The sequence below is a fragment of the Lytechinus variegatus genome, chromosome 9 (genome assembly GCF_018143015.1).
Source record: "Lytechinus variegatus isolate NC3 chromosome 9, Lvar_3.0, whole genome shotgun sequence".
In the NCBI taxonomy this organism is placed as follows: domain Eukaryota; kingdom Metazoa; phylum Echinodermata; class Echinoidea; order Temnopleuroida; family Toxopneustidae; genus Lytechinus; species Lytechinus variegatus.
The window spans coordinates 7,459,045-7,482,682 of record NC_054748.1 but is presented as its reverse complement, the minus strand read 5'-3'; the positions used below and the strand labels follow the sequence as shown (position 1 = coordinate 7,482,682).

The 23,638-nt window shown below is 38.4% G+C and overlaps 1 protein-coding gene across 5 annotated transcripts in view; it reads left to right on the top strand.

Moving 5' to 3' along the window:
• The window catches only part of LOC121421023 (ecdysone-induced protein 78C-like), a 42,612-nt gene extending 18,974 nt beyond the window's left edge, over nucleotides 1-23,638 (top strand). Inside the window, exons 1-7 of one of the 5 annotated variants that reach the window (XM_041615617.1) lie at nucleotides 1,072-1,298; nucleotides 5,656-5,837; nucleotides 7,131-7,284; nucleotides 13,180-13,526; nucleotides 14,101-14,276; nucleotides 15,820-16,112; nucleotides 20,264-23,638. In XM_041615617.1, coding sequence (XP_041471551.1) covers nucleotides 1,265-1,298; nucleotides 5,656-5,837; nucleotides 7,131-7,284; nucleotides 13,180-13,526; nucleotides 14,101-14,276; nucleotides 15,820-16,112; nucleotides 20,264-20,523 — 1,446 coding nt within the window. In that variant the 5' untranslated portion in view covers nucleotides 1,072-1,264 and the 3' untranslated portion in view covers nucleotides 20,524-23,638. Of the gene's footprint in view, nucleotides 1-1,071; nucleotides 1,299-5,655; nucleotides 5,838-7,130; nucleotides 7,285-13,179; nucleotides 13,527-14,100; nucleotides 14,277-15,819; nucleotides 16,113-20,263 lie in introns of those variants that run through there. The other 4 variants (XM_041615613.1, XM_041615615.1, XM_041615614.1 and 1 more) reach the window with 4 other exon arrangements.

Below are 23,638 nucleotides of genomic sequence, written 5' to 3'. Positions count from 1 at the left end.
AGGGATTGATATGGATAAATAAAAAAAAGAGAGAGAAAAAATAGCATGAAAATAATCTCCCAATAGCCTTGACCTGGCCGGAGCGAAAAGAATGGACATTTGCCAAGACCAGGGGTAGCATATGTGTGTACACATTACATGTGTGATGTATTGCTGTGTGTGTGTGTGTGTGTATATATAGATTTGTGTGTGTGAGTGTGTATATGGCTGCATTTTTCAATGTCCAGCCAAAATGCAAATGTCCAATCTATTTCTATTTGATATCATATAGCCTTGGCTGTGACTGTGAGTAGTCTATAACTGCAGACCCTCCAATGTACAATATTTTTTTTTTGATGGGGTGTGCCTCACAAAACCCTGAAATCGGGGTTAAAGGAACTGACTTAAAGAATTGTGTGATCAGAAGGTTTAGTCAAAGAAAAGGCCTATAGGCTGAGGCCTGAAATTTGTATTCATGATAAATAATTTAATGTTATTTGAATGTTTTATTTCTTTTCCCATTTCATTATGATTATTGGTATACCTGTAATTATCTAAAGGAACGTATTGAGTAGGCCCGTATGAAATACGCACGTGGTGACTGTAGTTCGTTTTACTTCATATGAAGCTGTCTTTTAATAGTTAAATTTGAGGTTTCAGGGTGTGGGTGTGTGTGCGCATGTGCCCCACATTGCTAGGATCTGAGATAAGAAAGCAGACAAGAAAGAGAGAGAGAAAAAAAAAGAAAGAGAGAGATATAGACAATAAGAAAATTAGCAGATCAAGAGAGACAGTCACATAGATTATGTTCAGAGACAAAAACAATAATAATGCATAAATCTATGTGAAACGGGCGAACATTCAGAGACATAAACATAGACATAGGTCGCGATAAACAAGCAAACATGCAATACAGATAAGGACAAATGTGTACGAATAGGGAATGCTGAAATGGTGCAGCTAGCAATGGTTAGGGTCTGAATGGGGTAGACTAGACAGGCATTTGTGTCTTTGACATTGTAATGAAACACAGCCCCTCGGCACGAACTCACCCACCCACTCATACACGTACACACCCCAGACATGCACGAATGTCCAGTCCCTCTGGCCAGTGCGCTGACCAGTATATACACACACAGCAAACAACACACAACAGCACACATACCTGGACTTCAGTTATTGGAACAAGTTCAAGACTTCTCTCCCAGCCCCTGCTGGTCAGTCTCTCTGGTCAGTCTGCCTCACGTGTGATGACCGATGCCTGCTCATGCTGGGCTAGCCAGCCATGGACATAACTGGACATATCACGCCTGTTCTCTGTAAGTTCTGATAGTCTTGCCACCTTGAGAGAATTTTATTTTTTGTGTTATATCAGATTGCTAGGTGTGATGTGCACCTGCTCTACTGTGAAATTTACCCACCGTGAAGGTCCGAGTTTAATCAAAGTTTGGAAGAGTCTGTGATGGGTTTTAATTTCATGTGTTAAGTGGAGAGAGGAGGGTGTGATACACAGACTGTCACACGGACAGACGGCAAGACATAAGAAGAGACAGACAGCAGAAATGAATTCCGGGAAAGGATAGGTTTGGGTACCATAAGACAGGTGGATTTGGATGCTAAATCGGGAAGAGAGATATGTGTAGACAGCCGTGCAGGTAGATGCATGCTGAGGGAGAAAGATATGGAAAGAGAGAGATAAAGAGAAACAGAAGAAGAGAGAGACAGACAGACATACAGAGAAAGAGGAGATTGACAGAGAGAGAGAGAGAGAGAGAGAGATGGAGACAGATAATCAGACATGTTAGGTAGATTGGGGGGGATCCTATAGACAGACACTCAGAGAGGGTCATAGATAGACAGATAGGAAAAGAGAGAGAGATAGATCTATAGGCCTATAAACAAGAAAAGGAGAGAAAGACACAGAGAGACAGACAGAGAAATAAAAGAAAGACAGACTGAGTGAGATAGGGACAGACATGTAGATAGACAGATACAGGATGAGTGAGAGAGCAGCTGATACGCAGGCTGAGACAGACAGAGGGAAAGACACAGAAAGAGAAAGAAAGAAATACAAAGTGGGAGAGACAGACAGACAGTGCATGGAGCAATGGACAGATCAACAGGCATAATAACCATAAAATGCAATGACTGCTCATCCTACTGGTTTACTTCTCTGCTCAAAATTCCTTGTTTATGAACATTGAAGGTTGCGTAACCCAGCTGAAGATTGTCAGAAGAAATGAACCATCAGATTAAAAACCAAGACTGATCAATAAAGCTTCATTTCTAACCGGGAATAATGACTGAATTGGTTTTCTTCACCATCAAAGCATGATGGATGGAAAAGGACAGTCAATTACCAATATACAATGTTGACAAATCGCTTCCCTTGATTTTCGCACACAATTAGACCACGGCTTAAGTTAATCTGGGCTTTAGAATGCAGTTCCTTGAATTCGATAAACTATTGATCATTGATATCTTAGATGCTGTTTATGTCGAAGTTAGCATTATGTATTACTTTAATATGCAAAGAAGACCTTACTGTATTCATTATATTTGAAGGTACCTGGAAATATATTTGTACTGACATGACTGCAAGAGCCTTATGCAGTGCTGCCATATAGTACTGATTTTCAGTATTTAGTACTGAAAATGGGAATAATTATGATTTCATGCAAAATACTGATTTCTAAAGTTCAGTTTTATGTGTTGTCCTAGGGTATGTTTTTGAAAACACTGATTTTTCACCAAAATACTAATTTTCAGCTTTTTAATTACTGAAATGTTCTTGTAGTTGTTGGCATCTATATACCCTATGTTCAGTGTATATAAAATGAAGGCCTATATGCCCTATTGATATCTCAAGAAGATATGAAGTCATTATTTTCCCTGTGGTATCAAATATTGAGTAGAAATATTGAAGTTGAGACATGTTTTTGTGGCTTAATGGTGTTACAAGGAACTTGGAATCGATGGTGAGACAACTAGGCCCACAGTTTATTCATAACTTTTGCAATTAATTGCAAATTTGCAAAGAGAGTATGTATTTGGTACAGTGTAACTGATTTATAGTTTATATAGTTTCTTGTAACACATTTAAGATTGGAAGTATAGTTTCTTGTAACAAATTTAAGATGGCAAGTGCATTGACAATATGCAATATATGTTTCCCCCTATCTCTCTCACTGATTTCCCCCCTTTTCTTTCTCTTGTTTGTGTTGATTTGTGGATGCATGAAATCAATTTACTCATGCAATTTCTCAAGTCGTTGACTCAACATTGATTGTTTAAAGGAGGGGCACCCCGTGTTCTTTCAGTGGTCCTCCTGTTAGTAGGACTTCTTCCTCTCTTTCCCTTCTCCCTTTCCTTGCTCCCTCTCCCCCTCTTGAACTCTCCCTTCCCCATCATATACTCCTGCTCTTTGTAGTGTATGAAGAGACTTCATTCTTGGTGTGGTATGGCATGTATGTGATGCCCAGTTGGTCAATGTGAACTTGCATCTCTCCTCTCAAAACCTGAATGCCATTTTGCAAAGGTGAATTCAATGAATTTTTACATGAATAGTAGAAGAACCAAACTGAATTTCTGTTTTATTTACTGGTAAAATGGGAAATCACTGTCCCTATCTTAGATCATTTCTCCTCTCTGCCTCTCTCTTTTTGTTTCTCTTGGTCTTTCTGTCTTCTGTCTCTAATTGTGTTTTTTTTTCCCTTCTCCCCCTTCCCTCCTCCCTCTCTATCTCTATATCTGAATTAACTTAACTAACTTTTGATGTGGTTAGCATGTGCTTGCTGGTTGGTCAGTGTTGTCTCATAGTCTTACCCGATTCTGTGTCAGTCTGTCAACATGGCTGACCACAAACCCTCCAAATAAGGGCAGGAGGTCAAAAGGTCGCTGCCAATTTCAAGACTCTTGGGCAGCCAATGCCAAGCAAAGGTCCTCAAACTCCGACAAGGTCATGATCAAAGGAGGGGAACCCTGAAGAAATATGTTCAAAGGGTTCTGATTGTTGTTGTGTTTAGAGAAGGGGCGGGGGTGGAGAGGGGGCACCGGTCATTGTCCAGGCCACGTTCCTTGGACAGTAGCCAACTTCCTTGATGATCATCTTCTGGAATTCTGAGTATCAGACAATTTTTTTTTAGAGAGATAGATAGCTGCTATATGATGCAGTATTTGGTACCCTGGGGTACCAAATAATAATCCGCCATTTTGTTGAATTATTTATTTTATTTTTTGCGCTGTACCCTGGGTTACCAAAAATGTGTACAAGTATATTTTAATGTTTTGTACAGATTTTTTTTTTCTTTTTAGTGATCTTATGTAACAATTAATGCATGCAAATGATAACTTTATTCTATTTGTTTACTATTATTGGCATAAGATTGTATCAAAGAAAGGAAATAGGCGTTGTGATCATTGTCCCCATCATTGTCATGATTGTCGCACCGATCGTACGACCGTGATCACCATGACAACAATGTTACTGTACACTATTACAACACGAGATGGCGCTGCACAACGCCGTACCCCGGGGTACTACGGTACCCCGGTGTACGGCGTGGTGCATCATATACCAAAACTTCTTAATGAAATGTCATATGAATGATATGAATCATATCCAGACATAAAAGTAGCAGTTCCCAAATTTTCTTCAGATTTGGCTCCAGGTTTGGCAGCAGGATACTTTGAATTGTAGGGGGGGGGGGTGCGGAAGGAGAAAACCTAAAGGAATCCTCAATGTGTTCTTCCATTTAACACTAAAGGTGCTATGCAGTTGCTCATAAAACTTCTTTTCTCTTTTGTCCTCCCTCTTTTTTTTCTTTTTAAAATGAAAAAGTAGAACATTCCATACTTTGCAGATCTACTGCAAATGGCTGCAATGACAAATACTTCATTTAGTTTTTCACCTCAGAACTTTATCTGTGGATTCCTTCCAAGACAAACATTGGACCATCAATATTTGAATTCTCATGCCAAGCCAAATGACTGCAGTTAAAACCTCACACCAGCCTCTCATAAAAACCCATAGTTGTACATTCTATTACACGTGCCTGGAATCAAGATTGTTACTAACAGGTCTCCTTCCTCTACGTGTCTTTTTTTCCATGTGTCTTTGACCAGATGTTACACCAGACACACCCGTAGCAATTGCTTCAGCCAGTACCTTACACCATCTGTTGGTTGAAAAATAATGTTTGTCCTGAAATTAATGTTGAGCAGGTTAACCTATAGACAAAATTCTAATCGTTTTCTCTTTTAACTTGTATTTATCTGGATGGTACACCAAGCACACCTGCAGTAATCGCTTCACCATGTACCTGTCACTTTATACTGTTTGTATAAATACATTTGTATATCCTTTGAAATTAACAATGAGCAATTTATTCACTTAAGGACAAAACTCTTTATTGTCTTCTCTGTTGTAAAAACTCATATGTGTATGTCCTCTTAAATTAACATTTAGCAGATTTATTCACCTGAAGACAAAACTCTAATCATCTTCTTTTTTTCAATGTGTCTTAGACCGGTTGATAGCAATCGCTTCAGCCAGTCCATGCCACCAGTGGTTTGTGAAGACTTGGAAAATGTTTGTACCCCGAAATTAATGTTGAGTAGATTCATTCACCTCACGATTAAACTCTTATCTTCTTTTTTCATTGTATCTTTGACTAGATGATACACCAAGCCACACGCCCACCGCAATGGCAGCAACCAGTACCTCACACCAACCCGTCCAGAAACCCACCTCAACCCAAGGTCACATGCAATCACCGCCACCAAACTCCTGCTGTCAGGTCTGCGGCGACAAGTCTTCGGGATTCCACTATGGCGTCTTAGCTTGCGAAGGATGCAAGGTAAGGGATTTTAACAGTGTTCCACAGTGTGTGCGACAGTGTGGTACACATTGTGAAATCACCTTCACACTGTTCAATTTGAGCATTTCAACAGTGTGATTCACATATTCACAGAGTGGACAATGTGAACACGCTGTGAACTGTCACACTGTCAAGGTGTCCACAGTGTGAAAATATCTTCATACTGTTTAATTTGAGCATTTTCACAGTGGGAAAATTATTTTCACATAGTCCGCACTGTGAACACACTGCGTTCATTCCAACAGGGCTTTAATATGATCTTTCCAAATAATAACAATGATGATGATAATTGCTGGATTGAGGCTATTGTAAAAAGTTAGTTCCTTGTCTTTTAGTAGGAATTCCCGCTATGTGAAGGTGCTGTATGTCTTTCACAACAGCTTTCATGCATTCCCTACTACTTGGTTTATGATGAAATGTGATTATTAGTAATGAATGGCCATTTGCAGGATTCCTGCAGGGGGGGGGGGAGTGAGGTGGTGCTCAATTTTGTAAAGGTACCTTACATGTATGTGGCACTTCTCCAGAGAATACAAATCCTTATTATCATCCCCAAATAAGCTTGAGCTGCTGCTATATCAGTGCTTTCAAGGAATGAATCCTACTGGTGACCTTTTCACCTCACCTAGATGGAGTTGTGGAACAAAGTGCTTTGGACACGTAAACTGTATACATGTAGTTTGTCATGATGATGATCCACAGCATTTACAGTGCACCATATATCTGTTAAATCATTCAAAGGCTCAGCTTGAAGCAAATGACTGAATATTAACGATTATGTTAGAGGTATGAATGGAATTCATAAAGGGCTTGTATCCAATCTGCAGAAAGTTCATGGTTTCATTCATTTTCATTCTAGTCTGGCCGTTATCCCAGTGCATGACCATTTTAAACAGGAGACATTGCTTACAGATCCACTTACTATAGGGGGCGTTGTGGTGTGGTGGTAATGACTCTTGTCTTTCAATCAGAGGGACATGGTTTCGAAGTCCTGGCTTGGCGGGTTTTCCTTCAGAAAGAAATTTATCCACATTGTGCTGCTCTCGACCCAGGTGTGGTAAATGGTCACCTGGCATGATTAATTCCTTGAATGCACTGAGCACTGGAAGGGAGTTCGAGCTAAAGCCAGGGTAATAATATTAATATGATGTGCCTCGCATTAGATTATTTCTGGTCTTCTAGATAGATGGGGCTGTATAAAATCCTATCATTACTTCACCTGTGTCGAGAGCAGCGCCCTTTGCATCTTCTATATATCTTTGCCTCAAACAGGGCTTCTTCAGGAGGAGCAGCAAGAGAGAGAAGGAGTATACGTGTCGGCATGGCAACGGTCACTGTACGATAGGGAGGATGAATAGGAACAGATGTCAGCATTGTCGGTATAAGAAGTGTTTAGCAGTAGGAATGTCCAGAGACGGTAAGACATGTGAGAGCCGACTTCCCCTTTCTTTTCTGTTAAGTTCCTTGCCCTGTGAACAATAAGCTTAGTGTTTGATCATGGAGAGTGTTTGCGATTGATTTATAGAATAGTCAATCAAGCAACATTGCAATCACTTGCTAAACTTGATGATACGGGGCTCTGTTCAGTTCTGGGCCCTGTCGCATAAAGCTTTTCAATTGCTTGTGAGGATGATTTTTTTTTACAATGATCACATATGTTGGTCAATGCAATCATTCCTAGAAATCAGCCCAAAGATCAATCCCTTAGCTTTGTGAAACAGGGCTCTTTTCAGTTCCAAGGCCCTTTACATGAAGCCCAGTGATTGCTAGTGCGAATGAGTTTTAGGATTGATAGTAGGGGAGAACAGGGTTAGTTGGAACATGGGGTAAGTTGAAACATTGTAATTTTCTTTAACGCCTGTAGAAAGATTTTATGCAATACTGCCCTCAATTTATTGCAATAATAATACAACACTGTTGTATTATTAATAGCAATAAATTGAGGGCAGTATTGCATAAATTTATTTCACACACTTTAAAGAATATTACAATGTTTCAACTTACCCCATGTTCCAACTAACCCCGGTCTCCCCTACACATTAGTCAGTGTAATCAATCATATGTAGCAGCTCTACGATCAGTCACAAAGCTTCATGGTACAGTCTCTGTTCAGTTCCGAGGCCAGTAACATAAAGCTCAGCGATTGACGATGGGGCCGATCGATAGCCACAATTAATTGCATCGATCATCATTTGTGATTGGTCGTAAAAATTATCCCTGTGATCAATCACTGAGCTTTATGTCACAGGGCTCTGTTTCTTTTTATTTGTTTATCACCCTTTTTATTAAAGTCTGTAGTTGATAGAATATGATTTACTTTCACTTTGTCCTTTATTTTTTTCAAGTTACCTAGTAAAGTTTGTAATCGATAAAATGATATGACTTTGTCCTATTGTGTCATAGAGTTGTTATTTGATTTCATAGTTACCCCCTTGTGTACAGTACCTTTGTTTATCTCATTTCCAATGCCCGAACCCCATTGACAAAGAAATAATTAGAGTGTATGGAAATGTATTTAATTGAAAACTATTTGTTGAGAATAAAATAAAATGAAATAAAATGAGGGAAATGAATCAATAAATCAATTTGAAGAATGCTAGTTGTGGCAGATATATTTTCATTGGGGTACTTTATGAAGCTTTTCATAAAGTTACAAATACCTGAGAATCGGGGGGGGGGGGGGGTCTAAGTTCATTTTAATTGCATTGAGAGGCTTTTCACATTTTGTTGTTGGACGGTTTGAGACCATTTGGTTCCAATGTATTTTGCACATGATTGTGCAACAGTTGCGAATAGGCTCATGACCGACTGTGAATGCCGTTTTTGTTCAAACTGCTGTACACGTAAGCGGATTATCTCCTTATTAATTTGTTTTCAGGACAAAGCATATCATTTTGAAATGAAATCATACAAGAATGTTTTTATCCCAAATGTGGCACCTTTAAAAAAAACATTGTCAATGCAGAGGACAATTGACCAGTGATACAAATTCACCCAGTGTTCTATTGTGGCAAAAACACTCTTCCACTTTGAAATTAAAGTGATTGATTAACATTGGTTTGACTTTTAAAAAATCTGAGCTATAAGGTCACACTTGTCACCTGTGTCTGTGATATGTTCCAAAAATGAAGCCCAGAAAAAATTGCATTCGAAAATGATTATTTAGTGCTTCAAAAATTGAAATATAAAGTGACCGGAAACACCATCTTAATTTCATCCCATACACTTATGTGTACTATTTAGGTGTCTATAAGACGCCTATTTACAAAATCGGGGTTTGCCTTGTAGTTTTAGCTTTTTGTTCTCAATAATGGTTGTTTTCAGGGTTTATTAGTTCTAATACATGCACTTGTACACATGTTTCATCTTGGTTTGAGAATTTTTTAAATCGGCTGCTCACAAAGTTAATCAATACCTTTTAATAAGCTGTCCCAATGGGGTTTTTAATGGGATCAGATGCCCCTTACCCATGCCACACTGATTCTCATTAATCTTCCATGAAAACAATGAAATATGGTCTTCAAGGTCAATCAAAAACTGGGTGATATGGCATTAAATTAAAAGATACAAGTATTTTGAAATGCCTCATCAGTTTGACTGAACTTTATTGGCCAACAAACTTTTTCTATACAAACACTTCACCTGTGGAAGAGGGAATGTCCCTATTTTTTAAGGATGACCTAGTAAATGTCCCAACCAGTTCAACCTTGATTAGTAGCAGTTCTAAATCAGTGCAGACCTCCCTCTATTAGAGGCAATTAAAGCTTAATAACTCACAATGATTCAAATCGCTCGGGCAACCTTTCACACCTTCCAAAGGTGAAAGTCATAGAGGCTGATGAGCCACTTCCTGTGTTCAGAGGCACAAGGTCACAAGTGCTGCTCTGGGGATCAGGTGATACTGTCCTTCTGGCCCTTCAGCAGGCTGCACACCTAATTGAGCAAGCTCTGTTGATTCTGTGAGTAACGGGTTAGTCAGCACGCTATTTGTCAAGTTGACAGGGATGGTAGTGAAAAGCCTCATTCACATGGAAGAAAATATGATCGTGTGCATGAAACCATTCACACACCAAAAATATAGATTGATCAAACCTATTAAAATGTTCACACAAAAGTAAATATAATGATCAAGAGTATGAATGCAGGAAATAGCCATCGGAATAGGTTTTGAATAGTTGTTGGGGCTTTATTTTTTCATAAATCCTGTGTCTAAACAGCGCCATCTATGTTCTAATCCCAACATCGGACCTCCATCTAGCCTTCAAAGTGAACGAAAATCAAAGGGAAAATGTAGTTTAATTGCTAAAACATGATCTTTTGAATTTTTAATCTTGGAATAAAGTTTTTAAATATTAACTTGTAAAAATTATGTATGCATTATTTATCAGTTTAACAAAATCACAGGAAATGAAATGGTGATTCATTCAGACAAAAAAAATGATATCAACTTAAGCACTCGGTATATAATACAAATTAATGCACTTTCAAAACATTTCTTTTTTAAATGATAGGAAAAGGAAAAATCACATCTGAAATAATAGAAGATAACATTATAACGGAGGTAAAATGTTGAGCAAATTTCAAAGTAAGACCAGGAGAGGATGATCGTAAAAATGCAAAATTTTCAAAGTTGATAAAACATCTATATCAACAACTCTGTACCCTTAAATCCCATTCTATCTTCCGTTAATGTCCCAGTCCCACAAAAATGAAATTTACCCTCAATCTGAAATAAAGATGAGATTGCTGAGCTCAAATGATGTTCGTCCTAAAAAAAGTTCACAAAAAATTCATGCCCTAATCTAGTCTTCAAAATGCTCTTACTTGATAACATTTATAAGGAATATAGACATGTGCTAACGTATTTTTATTTTTGTATCTCTGTATTGTCAATATTCATGATGCTAAAAAACAAGAGTATGAGCATGAAGGATGGTTCATTCACTCTGTACAGTGCGTTCCAGAAAAAAGGAAACCGGGATTTCCACATCTTTCTTCAATTGCAAATTAACTATGATTTTTCGTTATCATCATACCATTTGATTATAGCCTATATCTACATTGTGATACCTAATTCGTGACGAACACTTCACGCATTAATGAACAAGACGAGTTTGAAATTTTAATGTCAAGATCAGGTTGAGCAGAAAAAATTGGACAAGCTTGTTTGTGATACGACAACCGTGCTTATTCGAAGATTAGCTCGTTAGAATTTCTTTTGTATTCTTTGTTAAGTTTCTCTCACTGATCCCTGAAATGAGAGTCGATTCAGATTCTTGTGTCAGTTTCTGAGCAAATCCTTTCTAGCAGGCCTCAATATTTATTGTTTGTAACCTGACATGTGTGAAAGATTCGCTATAAAGCTATTGGTCTCAAATTAAAAATGAGATGCCACTCTTACTATCAGTATCAAATTCATCGTAAAAACATGTTTGATAATTGTGAAATTACATAGAAGACAGAAAACCGATCTTGTTATAAAGTAAAATTTGTCTATACTGTTAAAACCCTTATATGTATGTTGTTCCCACAATATTCTTAGCTCTTTTAAAAACCAACTGAATAATGCATGTTATGATGATTACAATTCAACTTGAATTTTTTTAAATCATTTTTTTGCCTAGTATACCAAGGTTTTCCTGAGTGTGAAAGGGGGTAGGTGTCATAAAGCAATGTTGGGGGTGCTTCCCCTGGCTCTAATCTGTCTTAATCAACACCACTTCCCCTGATGGGGTGCTTGTCACTCATACCCCCAATGAATCGGAGGGGGACAGGGGCGGGGAAGGGGGGCGGAGTCGGCCGAGATCCACAGAAAATTCCCCTTCTGAAAAGTTCATGGGAAAGAGAATAAAGTACTATTACCCCGGCTTAAGCACTGCTACCCTGAACAGGCGCTTGAGCATTCAAGGAATTCCTTCCTACTGGTACTACACCTGGATGGAGAGTGGCAAATGTAGATCAATGCCTTGTCAAAGGAAGCCAAAGGATGGTTATATTCCCATATCTTCATTGAGACTATAGTCTGCTGCAGGCACAGAGCATGCATTGATGAAACTTTAACCTTCAAGTGGGTCTTGAGACAAACCTAGCGAAAATTACAATTTGTTCATATCAATTGGTATAACACACATTTCCTTGCATTCCTGGTAGGCTTCTAATTCCGACCACATTTTCTGTTTTGAAAAGCTATTTAGACATTGAGACACTGTGTCACACGCCACTGTTTCTGCACCGACCAACACATAAACTACCTGATGGGGACTGTAACTAAGGCTTTTCATGAAACAAACTCCACTTATTTTTCGCTATTTTAGATTGTTAGGGACTTCCATCGCGCACCAAAAACTTTGAAGTATCGTCGAGCGTACATGCTGAAAAGATAGAGTTTAATCTCTGTATAGAAACATTTTCATTTTTACTTATAACTATGTGGATCCTAAGCCGTCCCTGCCCTTTCCCCCTCTCTCTCTCTGCTCCATCGTGTTTGCCTGACAAACGGCGGGAAGTGACACACCTCTTCAATATTAACATTTTTGCACTTCATAATATTGACAAATTTGCGACTCATGTTCGCTTGCACTGACTCAGTGCTTGACGGTGGGATATCCCTTTTTCGTGTAGGGTCCGACGTAAGTATCAGGGAGGTAGCTAAAAGGGAGGAAACTCCTGCTATGAACTCTTCGGGGTTAAAACAAGGAATTATGTGAGTCAAATTGACAGATCTGCTTTCCTCTACCATTTGTATACACACAGTGTGCCCTATCATATTGTAAATATTGATGTACATGATTAGTGTTTTTATGCCAACTTAGAATAATTAGGCCGCTTCATATGAAATGTAAGCAGAAGAAGACTCGTATTCAATTTCCTTTTTTGATACTAAGAAGACTCATATTCAATTTCCTTTTTTGATACATTTTGGTGGACTTTAAACTACTTATCAGAGCATTGAATATTGGAAGTGTAACTTTATCTTTATATTGAGAAATATTAGTGGGACCTTTGGGGAAGAAAAAGATGGAAGAATGAGAGAGGGAGAAAAGGAGGGGGAAATAGAGGAGGAGAAATAAAGGGGAAAGTGATGGAGAGAGAGATAGGAAGCAAGAATGAATGAGACCCTTACATGATGAACACTGGCGCAATCAAAGAAAACTGACCGATTCAGATTAGAAAATTAACAAATCGTTTAGAAGCAGTAATACTTCTGCTACATTTATTGTACTGAAGAAATGCTCAGATGAACTGAACTTTGATAGCCTAGCCCACATAACCCATCTAATCCTTTTTTCTCATTCTTCATTTTTCATTTGTTTATTTAAAGCAGCAGTCAGGTACGGCAGGGTTCCCCAGAGGGGCAAGAAAAATGGACCGGTGGGGAGCTTATCGCCAGGCGGGGCGACGTCGATGCGAAAAAAGAGCACGGACTCGGAGTACGGTCCAAGCGACACAGACGATATCCTCCAACCCTTTCCACCCATGCCGGTGAACGGATCGACCTTTGACCTCACGCCGCCCCATTCGATGCTACCGATGGGAGCCGACTCCACGCTGCACATCAAGCAGGCAGAGATGTACGAGCTAGTTAACACGATATCGTACGCGTTCCGTATGACGTGTTTGTATACGCCTTCTAGTGCGCCGTTTCTCAGGGGTTTCACGTTCCCTCAGGTGAGTGTAAAGATATAGATGAGATTTTGGTATGTCGGTGGAAGAGCACCCTTGGTAGAACTTGTGCATTGCGTAAAGGCGTTACTGTACCGAAAATGTGAGGTAATTTATGAATACCAGTACCACAGTTTTTTTATTTTATTCACTTGACTACTGAATTCCCTGATGCCCATAGGCTCTGTACAAGAACCAGCCGTTCCAGTAGATGGATTGCGAGTCAAGCGTGTTCTGAAGAGCAACCTGTTATTCAGTGTGGCAATTTCCTGCGGTATTAGAACCTACCCCCCCCCCAAAAAAAAAAACCCAACAGATCAAAAGTGAATGAGCAATTTTTAATATGTACATTTATGAACATAAATTTTTGTAGTGCCATTTATGACTATACAACAGAAAATTTGACTTCTACTACATGTACAATGTATGTATATTTTTAGTCATAAGTGTAGCCGGGTAATAGTAATAGCAGGGCCCGCTTGGAGAACAGTTTTCGGAACTGAAATGGCAACCCGGGGTAAATATACCGTTAATATTATTATTAATGTATTTCAATGTGTATTTTTTCCCATCACTGCAGGAGAATCAAAACTCGCACTTCCCGACTGAAGATCTGGATGCACGGGGAAGAAATCAGTGGGTCCAGCTGTCCCACATTCTTGACCAAGCGGTCAGCGGTCAAGTAGAATTTGCCAAAGCCATTCCAGGGTTCAGGAATCTGACCCAGGATGACCAACTTCTCTTACTAAAAGCTAGGTATGTTGTGAGCCATGATCACCCCTTAGGCCCCCATTCCACAGAACAGAGACCATTGAAAGACCACTGAAAGATTTAACATTGGTGAGGTCTTACAGCGGTCTTCAAGACCACTGAAATTTGTCATCTTTGTAGAATGGCTGAGAAAGACCCCTCAAAGAACTCTGAAAGACTTTTGGATATTTCTTGTCTTACTGGTCTTATACTAGTCCTATAGAGATCTTTCAATGGTCTTTCAGAGATCTTTATGCAATAGGTAATTTTAAAGAATTTTTCCTTGGACTTTGCCTGGTGTTTCAATGATCTCTCATGAGTCTTACAGTGATCTCCGCAAAAATCTTGAGAGACTGCCAAAAGATCATTGAAAAAATATTAAGACCTTTGAAAGTTCATCGGAAGACCACTGATAGACTGCTAAAAGACCACTGAAAAATCATTTTCCTGTAAGACTGTTGTAAGACTGTTTTGAACCTTTTCAAAAAGTTTTGGAGCCCATGAAGACCACCAACACCACTGAAAGATTGGTCAAGACTCGTGTAAGACCTCAAAGAACATTGTAGGTTCATTGAGAGACCTCTGAAAGATCAACCACAATTTGTGGTCTTTCAAAGGTCTTTCAGCAGTCTTGTTCTCTATGGTATGGCTGCTCCCCCCATTGTAGGAAATACATGAGGGTGACGGGTGATTTCTTCCTCATGACAACCCAAATAGCCCACCAAAACTACCCAGAAATGCATGCTTTGGGGGGCCAATCTTTCCAAAGTCGCACAAAGATATATCACAAACAATATTCAGTGAGAGCTGAATCAAGAGGACGACGGGTAATTTCACCCTCATGAGAGCCCAAATCGCCCCCCCCCCCAAAAAAAAAAAAAAACTACCCTAGAAATGCATGCTTTGGGGCAACCAATCTATCTAGAGTCACCAAAAAAAATATTCTAACTATGCCAGAATGATATTTGGTTTCACTTTATGATTGCTTGTTGTCCCTAAAAACTAGCCCGTAAAATAAGAAAAAAAATAGCCCTGAATATCAATATTCCCTCTGGCAGAATTAAAACATATGCTTTTACGTCTTTATTGCTTGTTGTCCCTAAAAAGTAGACCTTAAAAATGAAAGAAATAGCCTTAAATTTCGCAATCGCTCCAATGTGGAAAAAGAGAGTAAAACTTTTTTTCTACCCTGCCCCTTACATCAATTTGTGGATGCCAACTTTTCTTCAAAAACATTCTTAAAGAATTGATGAATGAGATAGCAAGGGTGTGAATATTCATAATACAAACTCACAATGTACAAATAAAATCATTGAACATTTTTAAAAAGAATTACAGGAAACTACTACAAAATTGCATGTAAATTATCAGGTTCATCTTTATCTTTACGTTTGTTTATGTTATGTCTGTTTAGGGCTGGTGAGGTTTTGTTGAATTCTCAATTTTATTTTATATGTATCATCTTGTTTAGATTTATTTGCACAAAAATCTTACAAAACAAAAATCTTACAAAAATCTATTTCTTTTTCTATCAATCTTTTTTTATCAGTTTCTTTGAAATGTGGGTCGTAAGGATCGCTCCTCTCCTCATGATCCCCTCCGCCCCCCACACCAACAATGGAATGGGCCCGATGATGACATCACTGACCATGGACATGCACCACTCCCCATCCTCGGGGGTCAACGGCATGGGTACGGGGTCGTTACTATGGCAACAGCTCTTCCATGTCTTGGGCGGTGACCTGTACCATGCCATGCATCAGTTCGCTCAGGAGTTTAATCAACTGGGTTTGCTGGAAACGGAGGTGGCGCTATACGGGTCCTCCTTACTGGCAGCAAATGGTACGCTTTTACGTTGTGCTTTCTCCACCATCTCCAAGACCTGGTTGAAAATCAAAAGGGAACTGCAACACTTACAATGTTTTGCAACAGATAGCTATTTGTTTTAAATTTGAAGGACTTTACAAATAAAATATTCTGTCTCTTTTCTGTTTAGATTTCAACCTGTTTTCAAATGCGTAGAATTCAGTCAAGCTTTGAAAGGCTGTAATTAACGGTAAACATCCTTCCAAACTGATGAGTTTTATGTTGGAAGAGTCAATCTGCTTTAAATGAGAGCCAAGTATGAATCGATTTATGATGATATTTACTGATTGATTCCGTAGTGTGTATACTCACTTTAAATAATTATCCCAAGTTTATTAAATAATTCATAACTCGGCACAGAATGATTTTCAATACCAATAAATCTTTCCCATCCTAAATCGGATTGCTAATAGATGGAGTGGTCTTTTGGCTTAAAGAAATGTTAGCTACCAGTTAAACCCTGGCAGTATTCAACCAACACTTTTACCCTCGAACCAACATGGTTTTCAAAGACATTTAGTTCAATTAAACCACAGTATTGCATGATTTCCAAGGTTGCCAAAATGCTGATTGATTACTGGGTCAAGTGTTTGTCTTTGCCCACAAAACTTGAGAAGTAACTGAGCAGCCTCTGGTTCCAAAATTGCAAAGTAGGACTTTAGTCAGTTGTCTTAGTGAACTCTATGATACTTGTCTAATATGTCTGATGCCTGTCTTAAATTCGAGTATCCTATACTTTATTTTATGTTGTATCTATGATTCCTATGCTGAAGATTGGGTAAGTTGTCAAAGGTCTGTGCAGTGTCTTTGTTTAAGACTATATGTGGTATCAACTTGCCAAGCTGCAACGTGCTCAAAATTCTGCTGCTGTTGAAGGGCCATTCGCAGGATCCCTGCAGGAGAGACTTGTCTCTGACTTTCGATAAGGTGCCCCGGGGGGTGTTTCACAAAGATTTAAGTATGACATAGTCGCACTTAAATGCCGAGTTGCGTACGGTGTGAAAGGCGTGACAGCATTGGTCAGATCGTGCCATGAGGAGGCACACTACCGCATATAAAGTAATAAGATTGCGTGTTGCATATCATGTACGCGGTGGCATTTAAGTGCGACTTAAGTCATACTTAAATCTTTGTGAAACACCCCCCCCGGTATCATAGTTCTTGCAAATACTTTGTTTTAAATTTCATAAATATGTATACACAACAAAAAAAGTAAGTCCCCCCCTAAACAAACATCAATAATTTCCGAACCAATGTGAGTTTTGATATATTTTTACATGAGCGTGTAGGTAATTTTATAAGCTACCCTATGAGTAAATGTTGTGGATGTATCTTACGCCATGCTTCAGTGAGCAACGTCAGAAGGCAAAAATGTCACTTTTCAAAAGTCACAAGCAAAATATCACGACTTTGATTCCATTGTATTGGAACTAATTCCACATTCTCATCATGAAAACTAGTCAGAAGGCTTGGAAAGGGTACTTTCTAAAAGACGATACAACTTTTTAAGCTAAATTTCACGGTTGAATAAACTCAAGTCCAAATTTGCTATAATTGGATTTTTACACATTTTTTTCAATAAAAAATGCTAGAATATGATGACAGTAATTTTGGGGAAGACTATCTCCAACAATATTCACCGTTTCACGGTTCAATGAACATTTATTGGAAACAAAAAATGCGATTTTCAAATATCGTAGGCAAGTATTGCTTCATTTTTCTAACTGAAAATGATCTTTTCTCAACTTTTTTGTTATGTTCATGACCAATTAACATGCTTCAATGATTCAAAGGTGTCAACTGAAACATTTACGCTTGAATGAACATGTGGAATGTGATTAGCTCTTTTTTACGTTATTGGAAAAACTGCAATTTGTAACTATGGATATCTGTCACACAACTCCTTGCACAGTTCATTTGATTTGATTTTCATGAAAATCCCGATGTTTAATGCATCAGTGAGCACACAATATTCGAAAATTATGCAAATGAGAAGAAAGTTCAAGGCCTTGGCCCCACTCTCTACCGAATCGAATGGTTATTTTGGTGTGTGCACATTTTGGATAGCGTTACTCTGAAGCCATGTGCGAAGTTTCATTAAATAACTGTTGGCAGAAGTAACAAAAACCGTCCATGAAACAAACCCTCATTTCATATTTGTTAAAATTTTGACTTCCTCTCTCATAGACTTGTGTACATTATGGGTGCATATGTTTAAGCGCATACGTAAACCCCTTATTCAATATGGTGGAACTTTTTTTCAAGACTGTCTTTAGCAATGTCGTTTGGCAGTAATGTTTATCAACCTATGGGCAGAATTCTGTGCAAAAATGAAATCGATTTGCTTGTTTATGGATGAGTGAGCACGCATCAAAGTGGGAAAATTGGTATTTTCAATGACACAGACTCATTTTAAAGGGTAATAAAGTGAATATTGGGGGCAAATTTGGTTTGAAAGGTGTCTTTAATTGCTGTTGTTTTTATCATCCATCATTTCTATCACCAAACACTTTCAGAACTTTAGCCATTTCATGGTTGAGCGAGCACATTCGAAAATTTAGGAATGAATACTCTTTATACTGCATAAATGTATTCTTTTCCTAACAATTTCTCAGGATCAGTTGAATGTATGGACAGATCAGTGGTGGATCCAGAATTTTAAATGGGGGAGGGGCCTATAATCGGGGGAGCCATCAACATTTTCAAATTTTAACATGATCTAACAAGCTGTAAAAGATAATACCCCAAAACCCTATGATGACACGTCACAATACAGGGGCCGCAGAGCAGTTTTTAAAGGGGGGGGGGGGGCTGACCATGTCAAAAATCACAATCGTATTACATTTTTGTACTTGCTTATGGAAAAAAGTGGGGGGGGGCTGAAGCCCCCCAGCCCCCCCCCCCTCCCCCGCTTCCGCGGCCCCTGCAATACATCGTGCTCACTCAACCATGAACATACGATATCAAAATTTGGTCTGAAATGGTTAAATGATGGATAGTAAAACAGCATAACACTATAAAGTTCACCTAAAAACAATTTTTGCCCAACTTTGTATTTGCACAATCTGAAAAACGACTCTTGTGACTTTCAAAAATGGTCATTTTTAATTCAATCTTTAATTACTCATGCATGACTCAACCGATCAATCTCATTTTTCCCCTGGAGTTGCTTAATGAGTGTATAAAACCACCCATGAAATATCATATCTCAAAATTATTTGGTTCAAAAGTTACAGCAGTTTGATTTAGGGGGGACTTACTTTTTTTGTTGTGTATATATATAGTAGAGCTGAACAATTGTGCAAAATATTACTAAAGCGTGAAACTTTCACAAGTATTAGTATTTGCCATAAGATTTATTTTAAAGATGGGAGGTCAATTTATAAATGCCATTTTCGGCCATTGCCATGGCAACGGATTAATGTCTCCAATATAGCATAGTTACATTCCCGTGTAAATGATAAATAAACCTGATATAGATGACCAAAAAGATAATTTTCAGGCTCCCAATTGAATACATATGAAATTTAGGAATATTCAAGATCACCATCATAGTTCCAATTGGTTGGTTGCCATGGCAATGACTTGAGATGTTATTTATACTTGTAGCAACCAAAATACTTTGCTTAGTACTGTAAAATTAGGGGAATTTAAAGATAAATTGTTTTCTATGTTTTTTTAATCAAAATTTTTACTTTTCTGGGGAAAAACAAGCCGTTGCCATGTCAACGGACCAATTTGAACTATCATGGTGATCTTGAATATTTCTAAATTTCACATGTATTCAATTGGGAGCCTGAAAATGATCTTTTTGGTAAACTATATCATGTTTATTTATCATTTTTTTCGGGAATGTATGCTATTTTGGAGAAATTAATCTGTTGCCATGGCAACGACCGAAAATGGTGTTTATAAACTTACCTCCCATCTTTGAAATAAATCTTTCGGCATTTACTAACACTTGTAAAAGTTTCATGCTTTAGTCAAAATCTGCACAATTGTGATTTTTAGAGCTTATCCGCTCTACTAATAGTGCCCTTACTCTGTATATCCTATCGAGAAACTTTCGTCTTATGTGTTTCATCAATAAATCTGTGTCATTCTTGTTTTCTTTCTGATAACTTCAGATATTATGGGATTAAGCAACCCACAGGCAGTGGCGGAGCTGCAACACCAGCTTGTCGAAGCCCTCCAAGTCCAAGTAGACGGCAACCACCCATCGGCCGCAGCCCCCCTCATGGCCACACTCTACGGTAGGGTCCAGGAGCTCCGGCGGATCGGTGGCATGCATCGGGACTTTGTCCTGGGGTGCTCGCAGCGCTGGCCGGACCTCTGTCCCGGGCTTCCGGCGCTGTACACGGAAATGATGGACATAACGGTGATGTGATGAACTGAAGGAGAGGGTGGCGGAGGAGCAGGGAGTGGAAAGGCGATTGATTCTGAGATGGCTTGTAGTAAAGATGATTAGTTTAGGATGGCATTGAACGAAGAACCAGCAGGATGGAGGAAGAACTGATGCTACAAGAAATTGATGGCAGGAAGAATAATAGAAAGAATGAATTGATAAAAGGAAAAAGACTCTTTATGGATAGATGAAGGGAAGGAGGAAACGATATAATGAGAAGATTTCTTTGTGTTGACGTTGGAATGTTTGTTGGTTGTGCGTGTACTCATGGCTGCATGGTATCCTATGGAAAAAAAGTATAGAAAATTTTATGAATTATAATTGCTGGCAGAAAAAGAAAATCAACTTCTTTAGGATATCAAATAAGTGCACCTTATATAACCCAAAGACAGTTGATTTTAGAATAGAGAGAATTTGGTATAAAGCATTATGCAACATAATTGACCCTAAGATTGTAAGGTCATAAGTCATGACCCTTTGGAGAATAAGGTTATGACCTTAGTGTTTAACGCAGATGACCAGGAAGGGTATGATTTTCTGATAGGAGGTTATACCCACTGTTGAGGTCATGACCTTTTGATTGATCAAGACCTATGGGTATATGAAATTATAATAGATATGATTTATATTCAGGGTTTTAAGGGTTCCAAAAGAGTAGTTAGGAAGGAGCATGCAGCTGTTAAAGGATCTAAAAGAAGAAAAAAAGATGAGTGACCCTATGAGATTTTCATTGCAGGGTCAAAGGCCAAAAGCCAAAATGTTAGATAATTGTGAGAAGGTTTCTATTAGAGGGAAACAGGCGACTCCTCATCTACTGATATACAGAAAGAAATTGCGATGAAGCAGATTTATGTGAATGTCAATACTTATAGATGGTTATGGTAGCGAGGAGGGAAAAAAAGAAAAGGAAAAGGCAAGGAACTCGTTATCAGTGCAAATCGAACCAGACTGTCACCTATCTATATTGAAATTGTGTGTTAGTCCGAGAAGTGTAAACCAGTATTTCTTTTTTCCGTGGAGTGGAAATTTGTTTCCTTTATATGATCAGTGTATTTGCGTGACAACTCGAAAAACATGTATACTGCCGTGGATTTATCTGTAAGATAACGGCTTTGGCAGCAAGTTATTCAACATGTGTGTGATTTTTTCAAAAAATACAAGAAGATATACAGTTCAGGGGCATTTTATTACAAAGCAAGCGCTTTTTTCATATTTTTTTTTTTGCTTTTAGCATGAACTTTGTAATATAAATATAATTATATATATATATAAAATATATATATACACGCTTTAATGTGAGTAAACTATATATGAGTCTATCTTGCTTGTATTTGTATGCGCAATCTCCGTGGATAAGGTGCCAAAAAAAGGAGAATATGATGTTTTCTGATTTAGAGGGATGAGTGGAAGTCCGACATGAATGTTTGTCCAACTTCCACTTATTGACGTAGTAAGATAACTTGTTTCACTGGTTGTGAAGATGTTAATAGAGTTCTGTGTGAAGTATCGTGTAGCAGTGTAGATAAGCTTGTAGGATAATGGCTCGTAAAAAATAATAGTGATGATGCAAAATGGCATACCTCTGTATGCGGCTCTGTAAATAATATGTATGTCTACGCAGGTATTAAAACGGCAGGGAAATTCGTATTTTAATTCTTTCATATTTTTTCCTCTCTTGTGTATATTCGTGTTGTCGCCATTGTTGGCCGATTAGGGTAGCTTGCCCTTTTCTTATGTAACATTTTCATCATCTTTTCAAGATGTCTAATAGTTATGTTTTGACGAGACTTTGAATTGTGAGCATGTGAATAGAGAGGTCTCTCTTGAATCCCCCTTTCCTCCCCGATAGCAAGATCCCTCTCTTTCCATGTAAATCGTCACCCCTTTCAATGTCGCAAACAATCCACGTTTCGTCCGGGTATCTGATCATTTCAGGGTGTTCGTTTTTCAGAGGATATTTTTTTATATAGTTCGCTCAAAATCTTTTATATGCACTGTGTATTTACCTCATAGTTATACCTCTTGGCAAACCATTAAACACATTCATAGAAATACTCAACCGATGAGTCTTTGTTGCGGTACATAATTACGCCTCTTCTGCTAAGGGTGCCAGAGGCGTACGCACGTATTCTGAGCTCGGTCATATAACTGTTAACCGTGACACGGTTTGTGCTAAACATATCGCAATGACTTGGCAACTTAGAACAAGCTCAAGTCGTGTGTAAAGTTGTGCATAAAGTTGTCTGTGAAGTTGTGCGTAAAGTTCTGCATAAAGTTGTGTATAAAGTTGTACATAAAGTCATCAGTAACTCACAGACCTGTGTTAACTTAAATTGTGCTCTAGGTATTCTTGGATTTTGGGTTCTAAAAACAAACACTGTACATGTATATCCCTCATTGTTGATGGGATCTTTTCTCTTGCTCTGATGGTGAATAAGACTAATGTAGTTTTTATTCAAAGACAGTATGGAGTGCCGAATGTTCTGGGGGGAGTTTCACAAAGATTTAAGTATGACTTACAGTCGCACTTATAAGCCTAGTTGCATGCGGTATAAAAGACATCACCGCATTGGTCAGAGCAAGCCAAGAGGACGTGCACTATTGCATATCGATCAATAATATTGCGCGTTGCATACCATGTATGCGTCAGCATTTAAGTACAACTTAAGTCATACTTCATTCTTTGTGAAACACCCCATGTAAGAGTTAATCATCGACAGTTGAAGGTTAGTTGCTACTTTTGGCTACCCATAGTTCAACTACAGTGCAAGCCCAAGTTCTGAATACATATGATTACATTTTATTATTACTGTTATACTGGATTTTCCGGGAGAATGGATGATTTCATGAATTCTTTGCCAAGTTAGTAACGTTCATACTACCTCATTTTTTGTCAGTGCCTAGTTGTTTGTACTTGTTTTGTGGATGGAATGATTATGAAGAAAAATAATTATTGAGGAAAGCAAAGATTTGAATGGGATATTACAAATTCTCACCGATTTTAGTGCAAAGCTTATGAATATAAATTGGCTGCAGGATTTGTGATAAGAATATAATAAAGAAGGATTAAAAATTTGCCATTAAATAGCAAAATGTT